Source organism: Sminthopsis crassicaudata, chromosome 2, assembly GCF_048593235.1.
Source record: "Sminthopsis crassicaudata isolate SCR6 chromosome 2, ASM4859323v1, whole genome shotgun sequence".
NCBI classification, from domain to species: domain Eukaryota; kingdom Metazoa; phylum Chordata; class Mammalia; order Dasyuromorphia; family Dasyuridae; genus Sminthopsis; species Sminthopsis crassicaudata.
This window is the reverse complement of record NC_133618.1, coordinates 610,933,020-610,946,706: the sequence shown is the minus strand read 5'-3', so window position 1 is coordinate 610,946,706 and position 13,687 is coordinate 610,933,020. Positions and strand designations below refer to the sequence as shown.

The window sequence follows — 13,687 nt, the reverse complement described above, 5'->3', positions numbered from 1 at the left end:
TTACAATTCTCTGATCTATTTTCTTGTATGTTTCCCCAGATGGGTTCACCCTCCCGATGCCCCTATTTCACATACAATTCTCCTAGTTATCCAGCCTGGAAAGCATGGAGTCTTCATTAAGTTTTTCTTCTCCTGTGCCCTCCATATCTAGTCATTTCCCGAGTACTGTAGATCCTTCTTTAATGTGTCTTTTCGATCTGCTTCTTCCTTTCCATTCCTACTACAACCACCATAATCAAGCCCTTATCACCTTCTGCCTGGACTAGGCTCCAAATTTTCTTTTTCTCCCAATTCCCCTTTTGCACATTATTACCAAATTAACCTTCCTAAAATCTTGCTCTGTAATCACAGATTGACACAGCTAGCAGAGGTTCTTCTTGTTGTTCATTTATTTTGTTCATGTCCAATTCTTTGTGACCCCATACTGGGTTTTCTTGGCAAAGATGCTAGAGTTGTTTGCCATTTCCTACTCCAGATCATTTGTCATCTAAGGAAACTGAGCAAAATAAGGTCAAATGTCTTGCCCAAGGTCATACAGCTAGTAAGTGTCTGAGGCCAGATTTGAACTCAGATCTAAGCTCCTGACATTCTTTCCATTGTCCTGCCTCACTGCCCTAAAAGAGATCCTAGGGAATATAACATCATCAATTTTAAGCTAGAAAGGAACTCTTGAAGCCATCCTCTCCACTCTTTTAATTTCAGAGATCAGGAAACAGATTCAGCGTAAGTGACTTTCTCAAGATCACACTACTAAGCAAGGAACTGAGACAGAATCTGACCCTTCATCTCCCTGATTCCAAGCACTGCATCTCCCATCCCCCAGGGCTACTTTCAGTGCCTTCATTTATACATGGCAAAGATGAAATGACTTTGACCAATGTCATACAGAGTAGACTTGAACACAGATCTTTAAATGTCAACTCCCGTATTCTTAAAGTTACATTTTACCTTCAGATTATATGTGTCTGGCTGAAAAAGATTCAGTGACTTTCTATTACCTGTAATGCAGATTTGTTAACTTGGAATTCAAGGCCTTCCACAGTCTGACAGCAATTCCCTTCTTCAGATTTCTTCCTCTCTGTTTCACAGTGTGAATTCCCTTCCTTCTCCTCCCTCCCAGTCAAATTTTGTCTATTCACCATCCCTTGATTTTCCCTTATTGTCCTAGAATTCAGGAAGTCCCGAGTTCATATTTGGTCTCAGACTCTTAAACTTTGCTTCAGTTTCTTTATAAAATGGGGATAAGGCAATAATACACTACTATCTGTCTTACAGTTACAAGCTTTTATTATCACCTCTCACTTTGTACTTAATCCTTCAGTATGTATTATGAATTTCTGCTTGGTGTTGCTCAGCTTTGTACTTTTATCAGCTATTCAACAAAACTTTATTAAGCACCTATGATATGCCAGGAATATATATGCACTCATCTGTGTTTCTATATGGCTGGTATGTAGGTATATGTTTGGATACACACACACATATATACACACATATGTGTGTGTATGTGTGTGTGTTTGTGTGTGTGTGTGTACCAAATGGCTAGAAGATCATTTAGAGGGTTAGTCATGGGAGATATCAGAAAGGATTTCCAGCTAAATTGTAACTTCCTGGGAATGGATAGCACATCTCCTGTTTCTTTGCATCCCCATGGCACCTAGTGCAGTGCCTGAAACACACAATAAACTGGGAATGATAATAGCAATCACGGTAATAGTAAGACATCGAGACAGTGTTTTAGGGTTCACAGTGTCCTTTCCTCATAATGTCCCTGTGAGGGAGGTGGTGTAAATATCCTGGTCCTTCTACAGGTTAGAAAGCACAGGGCTCCTTGTCCATAGCTAGCAAGTGTCAGAGCCAGGATTTAGCGAGTGTGTAAATGATGGAGAGAGCAGTGGATTTGGAATCAGAAACCCCCGAGTTCAAATGCTGCCCGTGTGACTGAGGGCACTAGGAATAGCTAACATTTGTACAGACTTTAAGATTGGAGTTTCACAACCACCTGGGACTTTCCTGAACCTTAGTTTACCCATCTGTAAAGAAAGGCAATGTGTTATTTGACCTCTAAGGTCACTTCTAGTTCTAAATCTTATACTGCTGGGATGCCAGGTCCAACACTCACCTCTAAATCATGCTGTCTCAGCAATAAATATCTGTTGATTGATCGAACCCAGAAGCTTCTACCAGCATGAGGACTCATGCCAAAAAAAAAAAAAAAAAAAAAGGAGAAGAGGTTTCCCTTAAGTGCCCTGTTAACAGTAGGTTTTCACAGTGGCCTGGGATCCTCCAAGCTGTGGGGTCCAGGAGCCCATCCCAACCTTCCAAGCTCTCCTCACTCACCTGTCCTCTCCCAGGAGAGCCAAGCAGGTCCTTAGCTTCCCAGCAGCCTCCCCTGTCCTCTGGCCCCCAGTGAGGCACCCCAGACCAGCCGGCAGCTACAAGGAGCTGGCGGGAGGGATGCCGTGCTACACGGACCAGGGGCAAGCGCCTGGGCGTTTATTACCTGTACCATCGACCCACACGGCTCACTGTTTATCTGTCTTCCTGACACACCTAATTACCCAGGTTGCAGCTGCCAGAGCATTTGCTCTTCCTAAATCATGGAGTCCCATTACTCCTGTCGCCCAGGCCCCTCTGCTGCCGCCTGCGGAAGGGCTGCCATTGATTTTGCCGTTCCCATTTATGATCTACAAGGCTCTGCACCACTCTTGCACATTTTACCTTAATTAGTTTATTCTTCTGAGTGTCCCTGGTCAGCTCTTAAGCCAAAAGGGCTGAAGAAAAAGGAAGAGGCCACAGAAATCAAAACCAGCCCCTCTTCCCTTTGGCCTCAGGTCCTGCCTGAACAGTAGCAGGGAGGGATGAAGGGCTTCAAGACAAGAGTGGAGCCCTGGGGTAGCATAGTTCTTGGGGTGGGGAAAATTTAGGGCCCCTTCTTCTCTCCAGGCCCTAAGGTTCTAGCCTATTCAGAGAGCAGCAGCCTCTATATCTGGCAGAGGCATAGCTACCACAAATTGCACCCCAGGGAATGTGGCAGGAAATGTGCCTTCAGTTGGGATGGGGGAGGTAGGGAGGGGAACACGGTGGAGAAGTGATAGTTTACTGCAGCCAGCCATCTGGTAGCTTTCTATTTTAACTAATTATTCTTGCTAACTAGATGCTAAATTCTATTGTTTCTATATTCTTGAAAAACTATAAGTGCAGTCCCGTGGCCTCTAAATTTGGTACCCTGAGGCAAAGCTCTAGTCACCCTGCCCTAGTTATAGCTCTAGTATATGGAATCTCCTTAAATACTCTCTGCACAGACCAGAACCATTTAGCTTGGTCAGTGAGTGCTACAAGGTTCTCTCTTCTTAAACACTAATTTCCAGGTTGAGACTCCCCAGGGAAATTACTTTGAGGGCTTCTGTTGACCCAAAGAGCCTCTGATTTGAGAGCTAAGTGCAGGGGATATCGTATATGAAGGAAGGAGATAAAAAAAAAGCATAAAAGGGTCAGTAATGTGGGATGGACAGCGTCTCCTCAGAAAGTACCTCTCCAGGCTACAATATTAATAATAGATAGTGTCCCAAAAGTTGTTGTGCAGTTTTAAGCTATCAAAACTCTAAAACTGCACTCCAATTTTTGAGATACCCTGGATAGATAAAAACTTTCATGTGTTATTTCACTTGAAACTAGAAGCAACTCTTATGAAATTGGTATTTTGCTGAATTCTTTTTCAGATATGTCAAAGTCTCTGTGACCCCATTTTGGGGTTTTCTTGGCAAAGGTACAGAAGTGGTTTGCCATATCCTTTTCAGCTCATTTTACAGAGAAGGAAACTGAGGTAAACACAGTTAAGTGACTTGCCCAGGATCACACAGTTACACCAAATTTGAACTCAGGAAGATGAGTTTTCCTAATTCCAGGTTCTACCTGCACCATCTAGGTACCTGCAGATATTATTACTTCTATTTTACAGATGAGGAAATTGAGGAATTTAAGTCACAAAACTAGTGAGTGTTACAGTTAGGATTGAAACTTAAATCTAAGGATCTGAGTTATGTATCCAACAAGATGAAAGACTAGACCTTTTCTCCAATCCTCACTCTTTCTCAAAAAAACTGTCAAAGTAGAATTTTGCACCAAAGGGAGAGTAATTACAACTGTATCCAATAGGACAAGGAAGGAAAGACTCCAACAAAGTAACACTTTCTGAACTAACAGTGATAAATGATAAACCTTAAAGAGCTCACTCAATACTCCTGCCCCAGCAACCTCCACCTGGTAATTACAAACTGACCCATGAGCCTCTGCTCATTCAGGGATTTCCTTGCTGCTTTAGAGACTTCCGTGATAGTGTACCCCACGTTTGTCCTTCTGTTGTAATAAGCAGTAGGCATTGACTTTGCTCAGCCACTGTGAGGGTGCAGAAGAATATGAGGGGTGGACCATGCTTCCCTGACAGTTAGGTAGCCAAGTGAATAGAGCACAGCTTCTGGAATCAAGAAGACTTATCTTTCCCAAGTTCAAATCCAGCATAAGATACTAACTGTGTGACCCTGAACACTTAACTCTGTTTGCCTCAGTTTATTCATCTGTCAAATGAGCTAGAAAAAGAAATGATGAACTCCTTCAGCATTTTTGCCTAGAAAATTCTAAATAAGATCACAGAGTAAAATTATTGAACAATAACTGAAATAACTGAACAACAGTCATACTTCTCTTCTGCCTGGGTTAACTTAGGAATTCTCTTACCCCAAAGCAATAGAGGCAGTCTTCCAACCATGTACCCTCCTTCCCTCAATCTTTGAAAAAGTATCAGATACTGACAGCTTAGTCAGAGAATTAAAGAATAAGAGGAAACAGAAGCAGAAGACCAGCATATGAAGCTATATTGGGAAACCAGTTCTGTCTCTCCCAAAATTACTTGTAGCAGAGAATATGACTGATGAAAAGTAAATTTTCCATCATGGGAAGAGACGGAGATAGCATTGGGGTCTAGCCCCAAATATAAATCTATCATCAAAAGAGGAATAATGAAATGAGGGACAGGTGAATATAAAGAGAAAGTAAAGTGCTAAAATCACCAAAGATTTCAATAAGAAATTTCAATTTTAAAACCTAGAAAAGCATAAGTTGACAAATCAATGAAAAATGGACTGAAAAATTATAAGAGAAAATGCGTAATAAAACATCCACGTGATTAACCAAGTTAATCTAACTAAGCTCAGCACTGCTTACTATGCCATGTTTGCTTTAGGAAGTGCATTCTTCAGGGTTTAGCCAGTGACATGGAGGGGCTGTCTTCAGGGACAGCTTTAGACCCAGATAACAATTACATCTTCTGAGGCAAATTCTGAAAAGAAGCACCAAGAAGTCCCTATCCAGCTGTGAAGTAGCTCAGCAATTCTAAAAAGCAATTTATTATGCTCAAAAGGTGATTTAACTGTCCATACCTTTAATCCAAAGATTTCACTTCAAGATATCCCAAGGAGGTTGAAGAAATTAAGAAACTATGTGTACCAGATTATCCATAGCATCTCTCTTTTATGTTAGCAAAGATTTGGAAACAAAGTAAATGTCCATCAATGGGAAGATAGCTAAACAAATTGTGGTACATGAATATGAAGTTGGTGATGTATAAAATAGATTTAAGAGTCAGAAAGACCTCAGTTTGAAGTCTATCTTTACTACATACAAGTAAATATACATATTAAATGTACATAAACATAATAAATATACATATACTATATAGAAGTTGTTTAAACCTCTCTGTACCTCATTTCTTCATTTATAAAGTGAGAGAATGGGGTAAGCAACCTCTGAGGTCCTTTCCAGTTCTATCATCTATAATCCTATACTGAGATATTAAAGCACCATAAAAAACACTTAATATAAAGAATTCAGAAAATTATAGGAAAACATGAGTTGCAGATCCAAGAATATGCATAGTGACTATAGTGGAAATATACACATAAATGAAAACAAAACAAACTGAGTGCCATGTAATAATGATTAAGTGTGATTCTAGAAAACAGTTGAGAAAATGCACTTCCCTCCTTTCTTTGCAAAAGGTAAGAGACTGTTGATATGGAATATTGAATATTCAGTTAGCTACAGTTGATGTATTGGAAAGGTTTGCTAAACAGATTTTTTTCTTTTAAGATATTTCTTATATTCTGCTGGAAAAGGGGAAGGGATAGTGATATATTTGATAATGAAGGATATATAAAAACAATTCATTTCAATTAAAAAGAAAAAACAAAGAAAAATAGAAGTCTCCAACAAAGTCTCCTCGGTTTTTTCCAGTGAGGGCAGGGTAGGAAAACAATATGGGTCCCTGATTCTCTTGAGATCTCTTCTCTCTTGGAATGTCTTCCGTGATGTAAGGTAACATTCTCCAGGAATCATTTAGACAGCAGGATTGAACTGAACCAAGAATGTCTCCATGGAGAAGTAAAGAGGGAGAGATCTCTAGGCTGGGAGTTAGAAAACAAACAAACCACAAATAAATTTGGTTCTGCCACTTACTAGCAACGTGATCTCAGGCAAAATTAAGCCTCAATTTCTTCATCCATAAATAGTGGTGACTCACTTTTGGGGAAAGAGAGACTTCCTTTTTGTCTTTGTAATCCCAATGCCTCATATGCAATAAGCACATAATAAATATTTATTAAATTGATATGGTTATAAGAAAAGTTCTTGATAATCATGACTAGTCACTATTTCCAGTTTTGAGGCCTGCCCTACCCAGATCCTTGCCCTAGTCTGCTAAGTATCATCAAGGTCAGTGTTGACCTTGAAGGTAATCTGTGAATCCCATGTAACCCAGATAAGCGTTAAAGCAAAAACCTGATTCCTCACAATGTAAGTAACTGTGGAGGCCTATAGATCAAACTAGAGATTATAATCTTAGCATCTCGCTGCTAAATAAAACTTCAGAAGCCAACTAATTCAACCTATACTTGAACAAGATTTCTTTTTTTTTTCATGTTAATATGTGGTTTTCTTTTTTAAAAATAATTATAACTTTTTATTGACATATGTCTGGGTAATTTTTTACAACATTATTGCTTGCACTCACTTCTGTTCTGATTTTCCCCTCCTTCCCTCCACCCCCTCCCCCTAGATGGCAGGCAGTCCCATACATGTTAAATATGTCAGTATATCCTAGATACAATATATGTGTGCAGAACTGAACAGTTCTCTTGTTGCACAGGAAGAATTGGATTCAGAAGGTAAAAATAACCTGGGAAGAAAAACAAAAATGCAAACAGTTTACACTCATTTCCCAGTGTTCCTTCTCTGGTTGTAGCTGCTTCTGTCCATCATTGATCAATTGGAACTGAATTAGATCTTCTTTTGTCGAAGATATCCACTTCCATCAGAACACGTCCTCATACAGTATTGTTGTTGAAGTGTATAATGATCTCCTGGTTGAACAAGATTTCTTTTGACCACATCAACAATAATTGATCATCCAACTATTGTCTAAAGTCTTCCAGTTATAAAGGGGAGCCCACTACCTCCTGAGACCATCCATTCTAATTTTAGACTTTTCTAATTATCTAAAAACATTCTAACTTTTAGGCTTTTTTTTTCTTTATGCTTAGCCTAAATTTGCCTCTGTGATTTTTATTCATTGCTCTTGTGGTAGTTCTACCTTCTGGGGCTATACAGAACAAGTCTAATACTCCTCCTTCCACAGACAGCCTTCTAAGTACTTAGAGACAGCTATCATATCTCCTGCAAATCTTCTCCTCTCCAGGTTAAACATCCAGGTTAATCACCTCTCCTCATATGTCATGATCTTCAGAACCTTCATCATTCTGATTGATCTCTTTTGGATACCCTTCATCTTATCAATGTCCTTCCTAAAATGAGATACCTAGAGTGGAGCAGAATATTCCAAGTAATGACAGCTATTCCTCTCAATTTAGAGTCAGTTTCAGGTTTGAAAAGCAATTCCTTTACCCAAGTCATTGATAAAAGTGTTAAAACATAACCAGGCCAATCATAGATTTTTGAGGCTCCACTACATGCTTCTTTTCAAGTTGACTTTGAAGTATTAATGGCTATTCCCTGGGTCTGGCCGTCCACCTAGCTTTAAATTTACCTAAGGACACTAGCATGTAGCCTAGCTTATTCACAAAAATATCTTGAGAAACTGTCAAAGTTTGTGCTAATGTAGATTGTCTAAATATATAGCATTCTTTGATCTACCAGTCTAGTAACCGTGTCAAAAAATAAAAAGAGGTTAGTCTAGTATATTTTGTCCTTGATGAAGCTACGCTGGCTTTGACCAATGCTTCCTTTTCTAGATGTTCGTTGGCCTCTAGTACAGTCTAGAATTTTGCCAGGAATCCTAGTCAAACTCGCTAGTCTATTCCTTGCAGACTTTATTCTCTTCCTTCTTTTGAAAATCAGGACAATATTTGCTCTTCAACTGTGCTGCCTTCCCATTCTTCATGATCTTTCAAAGGTCACCCACACTGGTCCAATAATCACATTTGCCAGTTCTTACAAAATTGGAGGTTGTAGTTCATCTGGCCTTAGCGATGTGAACTCATTAAGGCAGCTAGTGTTCCCTTGCTATGTCTCTACTTATTTGGAATATTAACTTCCTTTGATCCACTTTGTTCTATCATTTTCAAGCCAAATATCACTTACCTCAACAGAGAAAAATCAGAAATAAAAATAAAAGTTATTCAGTTCCACTTTTTGTCCATTATCAGTTGCTATCTCCTCCTTACTGGGCCTTCTCACCTTGGTCCTTTGCGTCACTTATAGTCTCAATTTATCCTGGGCTTGAAGTATTCCTGCCTTTTCCTTCTTCCATTACCTGGTGTTACATCCCTTCTCTGTAAACATCTTTTTTAAATTAAGCTGGTGCATGAGTTCCTCATTTATCCCTCCTGGTCTCACTAAATGGGTCCTCTGTTCTTCCTCATCAGGACTGTTTCTTTATGGGTCTTTTTTAAAAACCAGGTCTCCCTCTCTCCCTCATTAATCTGTGAAATCCTTGAGGGCAAAAAGTATTTGTTTTTGCTTTTCTTTGTATGTCTAGAATTTAACACAGTGCCCTGCACATAGCAGGCGTTTCATAATTTCTAGTTGACCGAGTGACTCCCTCTATCATCCAAGTTGGAAGCAAGACTGACACAGGGCCCAATCTTAATATCTGTTAGTATGGAAGCTTTGACCCATTCTATTTTTCCAAAATGAATCAGTTTGCCCTTCCCTAGGCAGCCTGATGGGTAGCTAGGTGCTGTAAAGGATAGAGTGCCAGACATGAAATGGGAAACATCAGGAAGATGATGTTTCCCAAGTTTTATCTAATCTCAGACACTTACTATCTTCATGACCCTGGGAAAGCACCTTAACTCTGTTTGCCTCTGTTTCCGCATCTGTAAAATGAACTGGAGAAGGAAGTGGCAAAGTACTCCAGCATCTTTGCCAAGAAAACTCCAAATGACATCACAAAATGACTGAAGCAATTAAACAATAAAACAACAGAAGAACAAAGGCTACATACAACCACATTGTCATGGGACTTTTTGGTGACATCTGATCAGTTCTGATCACACTATCGTTCAGAACCCCCCCCCCCCCAAATAAGGATCCACTGTCTACAGCCTCCGAGTAATAAGGATTACAGGCTTCCATCACCACACCTGACTTTCTCTGTGCCTTTCATCCTTAGTAAGTTTGCTCCTGGATCAACTTTCGCCTTAGAATTTTAAGTTGTGGAATCTGACCTATTTTTTCTCTAAAGCATCTAAAATCTGTGAAATATTTGTCATACTACTAAGAAGAAAGTTCCAAAGTTCCCAATATTTTCCACTAAGTAACCTGGGGGAGAATTTAATACAGAATACCAATTCTCCTTATTGTTTCCTCCACCTTTTAAAGGATGAAATTATCAAGGCAAATCAGGAAACCATCGTTCTCTTTGCTTTGGACAGAGAGAAGCTTTCACTAGTTGAGATAATCAGAGACTTCCATCATGACTCTGTCATGCTTCATTGTTTGTCAAACTCTTTGTCTATTCCCTATTTTTTGTCTAGGGGGTCTGTAATCTACTACAGTGACACTATCACTTCTGTTTCTGCCCTTACTGATCTTCTCTCTGCTTCCTGGATTTTCTCACATGAGAATAAGTATTTCTTTTTAATAGACTTTGTACCTCCTCTTCCCCCATCCCTTTTACCTATCCTGTTGATTTTGTTTATAATATACCCTTCCAGAGACATATTCTACTCATTGGTCTCATCCCCCTAAGCCTGAGAGACAAGGCAGAAAGAGACAGAGAGAGACAGACAGGTTTAAATTTGCCTCTGACATATAATCTCTAATTTACTATTATATTCTGTGTATACTCCTTCATTGATAAATGTAGAGTTTCCACTATACTTCTCTCCCTTCCTCCTTTGTTTATAGCCCTTTTTACTAGATTAGCAAAACTTCAGTCAAATCTGTGTTTACCAATGCTTGCTGGGTGGATTCCACCCCTGATTAGGAACTTGTCATTCTTCCATCTTAAGTTGTGGTCCAAAAATTCAAAACAGAAACCCTCTTCTTAAACAAGCTATTTGTGTCCCAAATCTTTCTCTTTTTAAACCTTTTTCTTCAAACTGTAACAGTCATGAGAATGCAACCAGTACACTGCAGGCCTTCAATTTCTTGTAGAAAATTTCACCACCTTTATCAATGCTTTTATTTCCTTTGGCAGTTACATGTATGCCCATGTGAGTCACCATGAATAGGTAGTAGTCATCCAGTCTGACAAATCTTAGGTTTTCTGTCACATTCAAGGTACAGGCTCCAGGAAGACAGCAGACTTCTCTGTTATCATCTTGACAAATAGTGGCCTCGATACCCCCCAGCAGCCATGACTACTCAGTCTTATTTTCCCCTGACCTTTACTGGATAATCTCTCACCTGACACCGCCTCTAGGGTCTCATCATTGTTCTTTGGAGAGCAAGCAGCTACTACTTCTTCAAGACTCCAGCTCCTCCTTCTGCAAATCTGATATGGTTTCAGGCCTGAGCATTAGCTTGAAACCTCCCTGCTACTGGCTCTTGTCAAATCATTTCAAAGTTTAGTAGCAAATGTCACAGAGCAAGTCACCTTAAAAATTATTGAGTAAAAGAAAGGACTAGAGAGAATGTGAGAGTTCATTTATTCATTTTAAGGATGAGATAACTATGGTTTAGGGGGAAGAAAATTACTTTCTCAGAGTCATTGAGCCAAGACTAGAATCCAATTCTTCTAAGTCCTTGACTTGTGTCCATGTAACCTAAGGATCCCTTGGCCTTGCCATTAGCCCCACTACTGTACCCTGGAAATATCTGGGCTTTTCCTTCTACCCCAGAACTAAACTTTATTTCTTATTTTTTAAACATTATCTCCCTCAACTAGAAACGTAAGCCCTTTGAGAGCAGGAACTCTGACTTTTTCCTATTTCTATCCTCAGTGCTTGGCACAGAGGAAGTACTTAATAAATTATTTTTTTTTTTAATTTATCCATTCCCTTCATTGGCTTTTCTTCCCAGGCTTTCCCATGCCTGTCTACAAAGTGAGAATATTGGTTATTTTTTTAATTTCAGTGATATTTTAATAAAAGAAGAAAAGTGAGAAAGAAGGGTAAAGGGGAAGAACTGAGCTTGAATAAGCCAGTAGGTATCACTCAAGTTATTGAGCCATTCATGTCTTTGTGGCCCTAGCACTGTTTCTCACAAATAGTGAGTGTTTAATAAATACTATAAATTGAACTGAATTCTTCCCACTTTCCATTAAGGGATTTCCAATTCAAACAGAAAGAGGCCTTAGGGTCGTCCTTGGGGAAATCTTTACCCTAGATTATAAGATTTGGGGAATTATAATAGACAATAAAGGTCATTTGGTTCAACTCCACTTTATAGATATGGAAATTGAGATCCAGGGTGGTTACATGATTTGCTCAATCTCTTACAGACATTAAAAAACAGAGCTGAACCTTGAAAATTGGCCTGCTGATTTTAAATTGTTTTTCCAAAACATATTTCCTGTCTCCTTCCTGCCAGGACCCTTCCTAAATGTCTTTTAAAAAATTTTCTAATGAGAAAGTGCCCTTTGAGCCACTGAAAAAAGAGAGCTCAGCCTTCCTGTTTTCTAGATGCTAGAAGTGATCAATCTCTGCTCAGTGTTGGAGCCCCTCATGTTCTGGATGCATCAACTACCTTTTCTTCTCCAATTCTGTGATAAATCTCTGATTTGAGTTATTATTATAGAATAGCTAAACAGAATCACTTTTTTTTTTTACTTAATTTTTTTCAATTTAAAAAAAATATTTTTCTCTTTTCCACTTCCATTCAGAAAAAAAAAAATCCCTGTCACAAATATTCAAGTGAAACCAAGTCCCACATTGTCCATTTCCAAAATGCAACACAAACACACACACACACACACACACACACACACACACACACACACACACACACACACACCCCCTCTCTGTCAGGTGGTAGGTAGCATGCATCATTATCAATTCTGGAGAATCATGGCTGGTCACTGCATTGATCCGACTTCTCCAGTCCCTCAAAGATGTTGCTCTTTACAATGTTGTTGTTACATAAATTATGGTCCAGGTTCTGCTCACTTCGCTCTGTGCAAGTTCACACAAATCTACCCGTGTTTCCCTGAAACTGTACCCTACATCATTTCTTACAGCACAATAGAATTCTATTAGATTCATGTACTATAATTTGTTAAACCATTCCCCAGTTGTTGGGCATTCTGTTAGAAATAGATCTGGACTTTTCTCTTCATGGCAAGAGATTGTATCCACCCATATCTCAAATGACATCTTTATATTGTAGGGGAGGAGAGAGTCCCGGTGGGCATCAGGCGGGCAAGCCCTGGCCAGGTTCTGGGCAGTGCCCTTGGACTTGTCATCAGCTTTGCAAATCCTTTCCCATCCTCTTTCTAGGGGTTGCCACTTACACGGACAAGCTGTTCAAGTTCCGGAACGGCCGCTGGGAGGACATCTTGAGTGATGAGGTCAACGTCCGTCGCGGGGTGGCCAGCCGTTTTGCCGGCCGCTCCGTGGCCTGCGTGGACAGGACGGTGAGTTGGAGGAACACTGAGATATATGGTGGAAAAGCTTAAAGGAGTAAGATGAAAAGATTAGAATGAAAATGAGGGGTGGAAATGAAAATGGGCTCCAGCAGTTAAACAAACCTTCCTTTCCTAGTCTCAGCTGAGTCCAGTGAGCACTGGATGTGAACTGGAAGGGACTGGGAGCAGAATTCCCAGAACCCAGACCCCCTGGGGAATAAAAGGAACAGTGAGGGTCTCCCCACTCCAGTTCCTGCTATTACCATGCTGGAGCCCCTCTTTGAGTTAGCTCGGCTGCTGTTGCTGCTGCGGGTAAATTCTTAGCGTGGAAGTGATTTATGCCTCCTGTCACCTGCTCCTTCGCTTCTCCCTCTCTACTTTATAAACAGTTATCACTAAATCAGGGGCCCAGCTGCTGCCTGGTCAGCTCTAAATTCAAGGGGAGTTATCCCTGAGGACCCCCAAACTCTAGGGGAAAGATTGGTGAGAGGGGGCAGCTTACTTCACAATCAAAATTACACAGAGGGGATTGGGGATTCAGCGTGAAACTTCACAGCAGGGGCCTCTAGGCCCTCAGAAGAGGCAGGTGCCAGGTATAAATATTTA

General features: G+C 40.1%; 1 protein-coding gene across 3 annotated transcripts in view; it reads left to right on the top strand.

Moving 5' to 3' along the window:
• The window catches only part of CRTAC1 (cartilage acidic protein 1), a 188,228-nt gene that overhangs the window by 125,112 nt on the left and 49,429 nt on the right, over positions 1-13,687 (top strand). For all 3 annotated transcript variants that reach the window (XM_074296019.1, XM_074296018.1, XM_074296017.1), the window contains exon 4: positions 12,954-13,090. In XM_074296019.1, the coding sequence (XP_074152120.1) occupies positions 12,954-13,090 (137 nt within the window). The remainder of the gene's footprint in view (positions 1-12,953; positions 13,091-13,687) is intronic.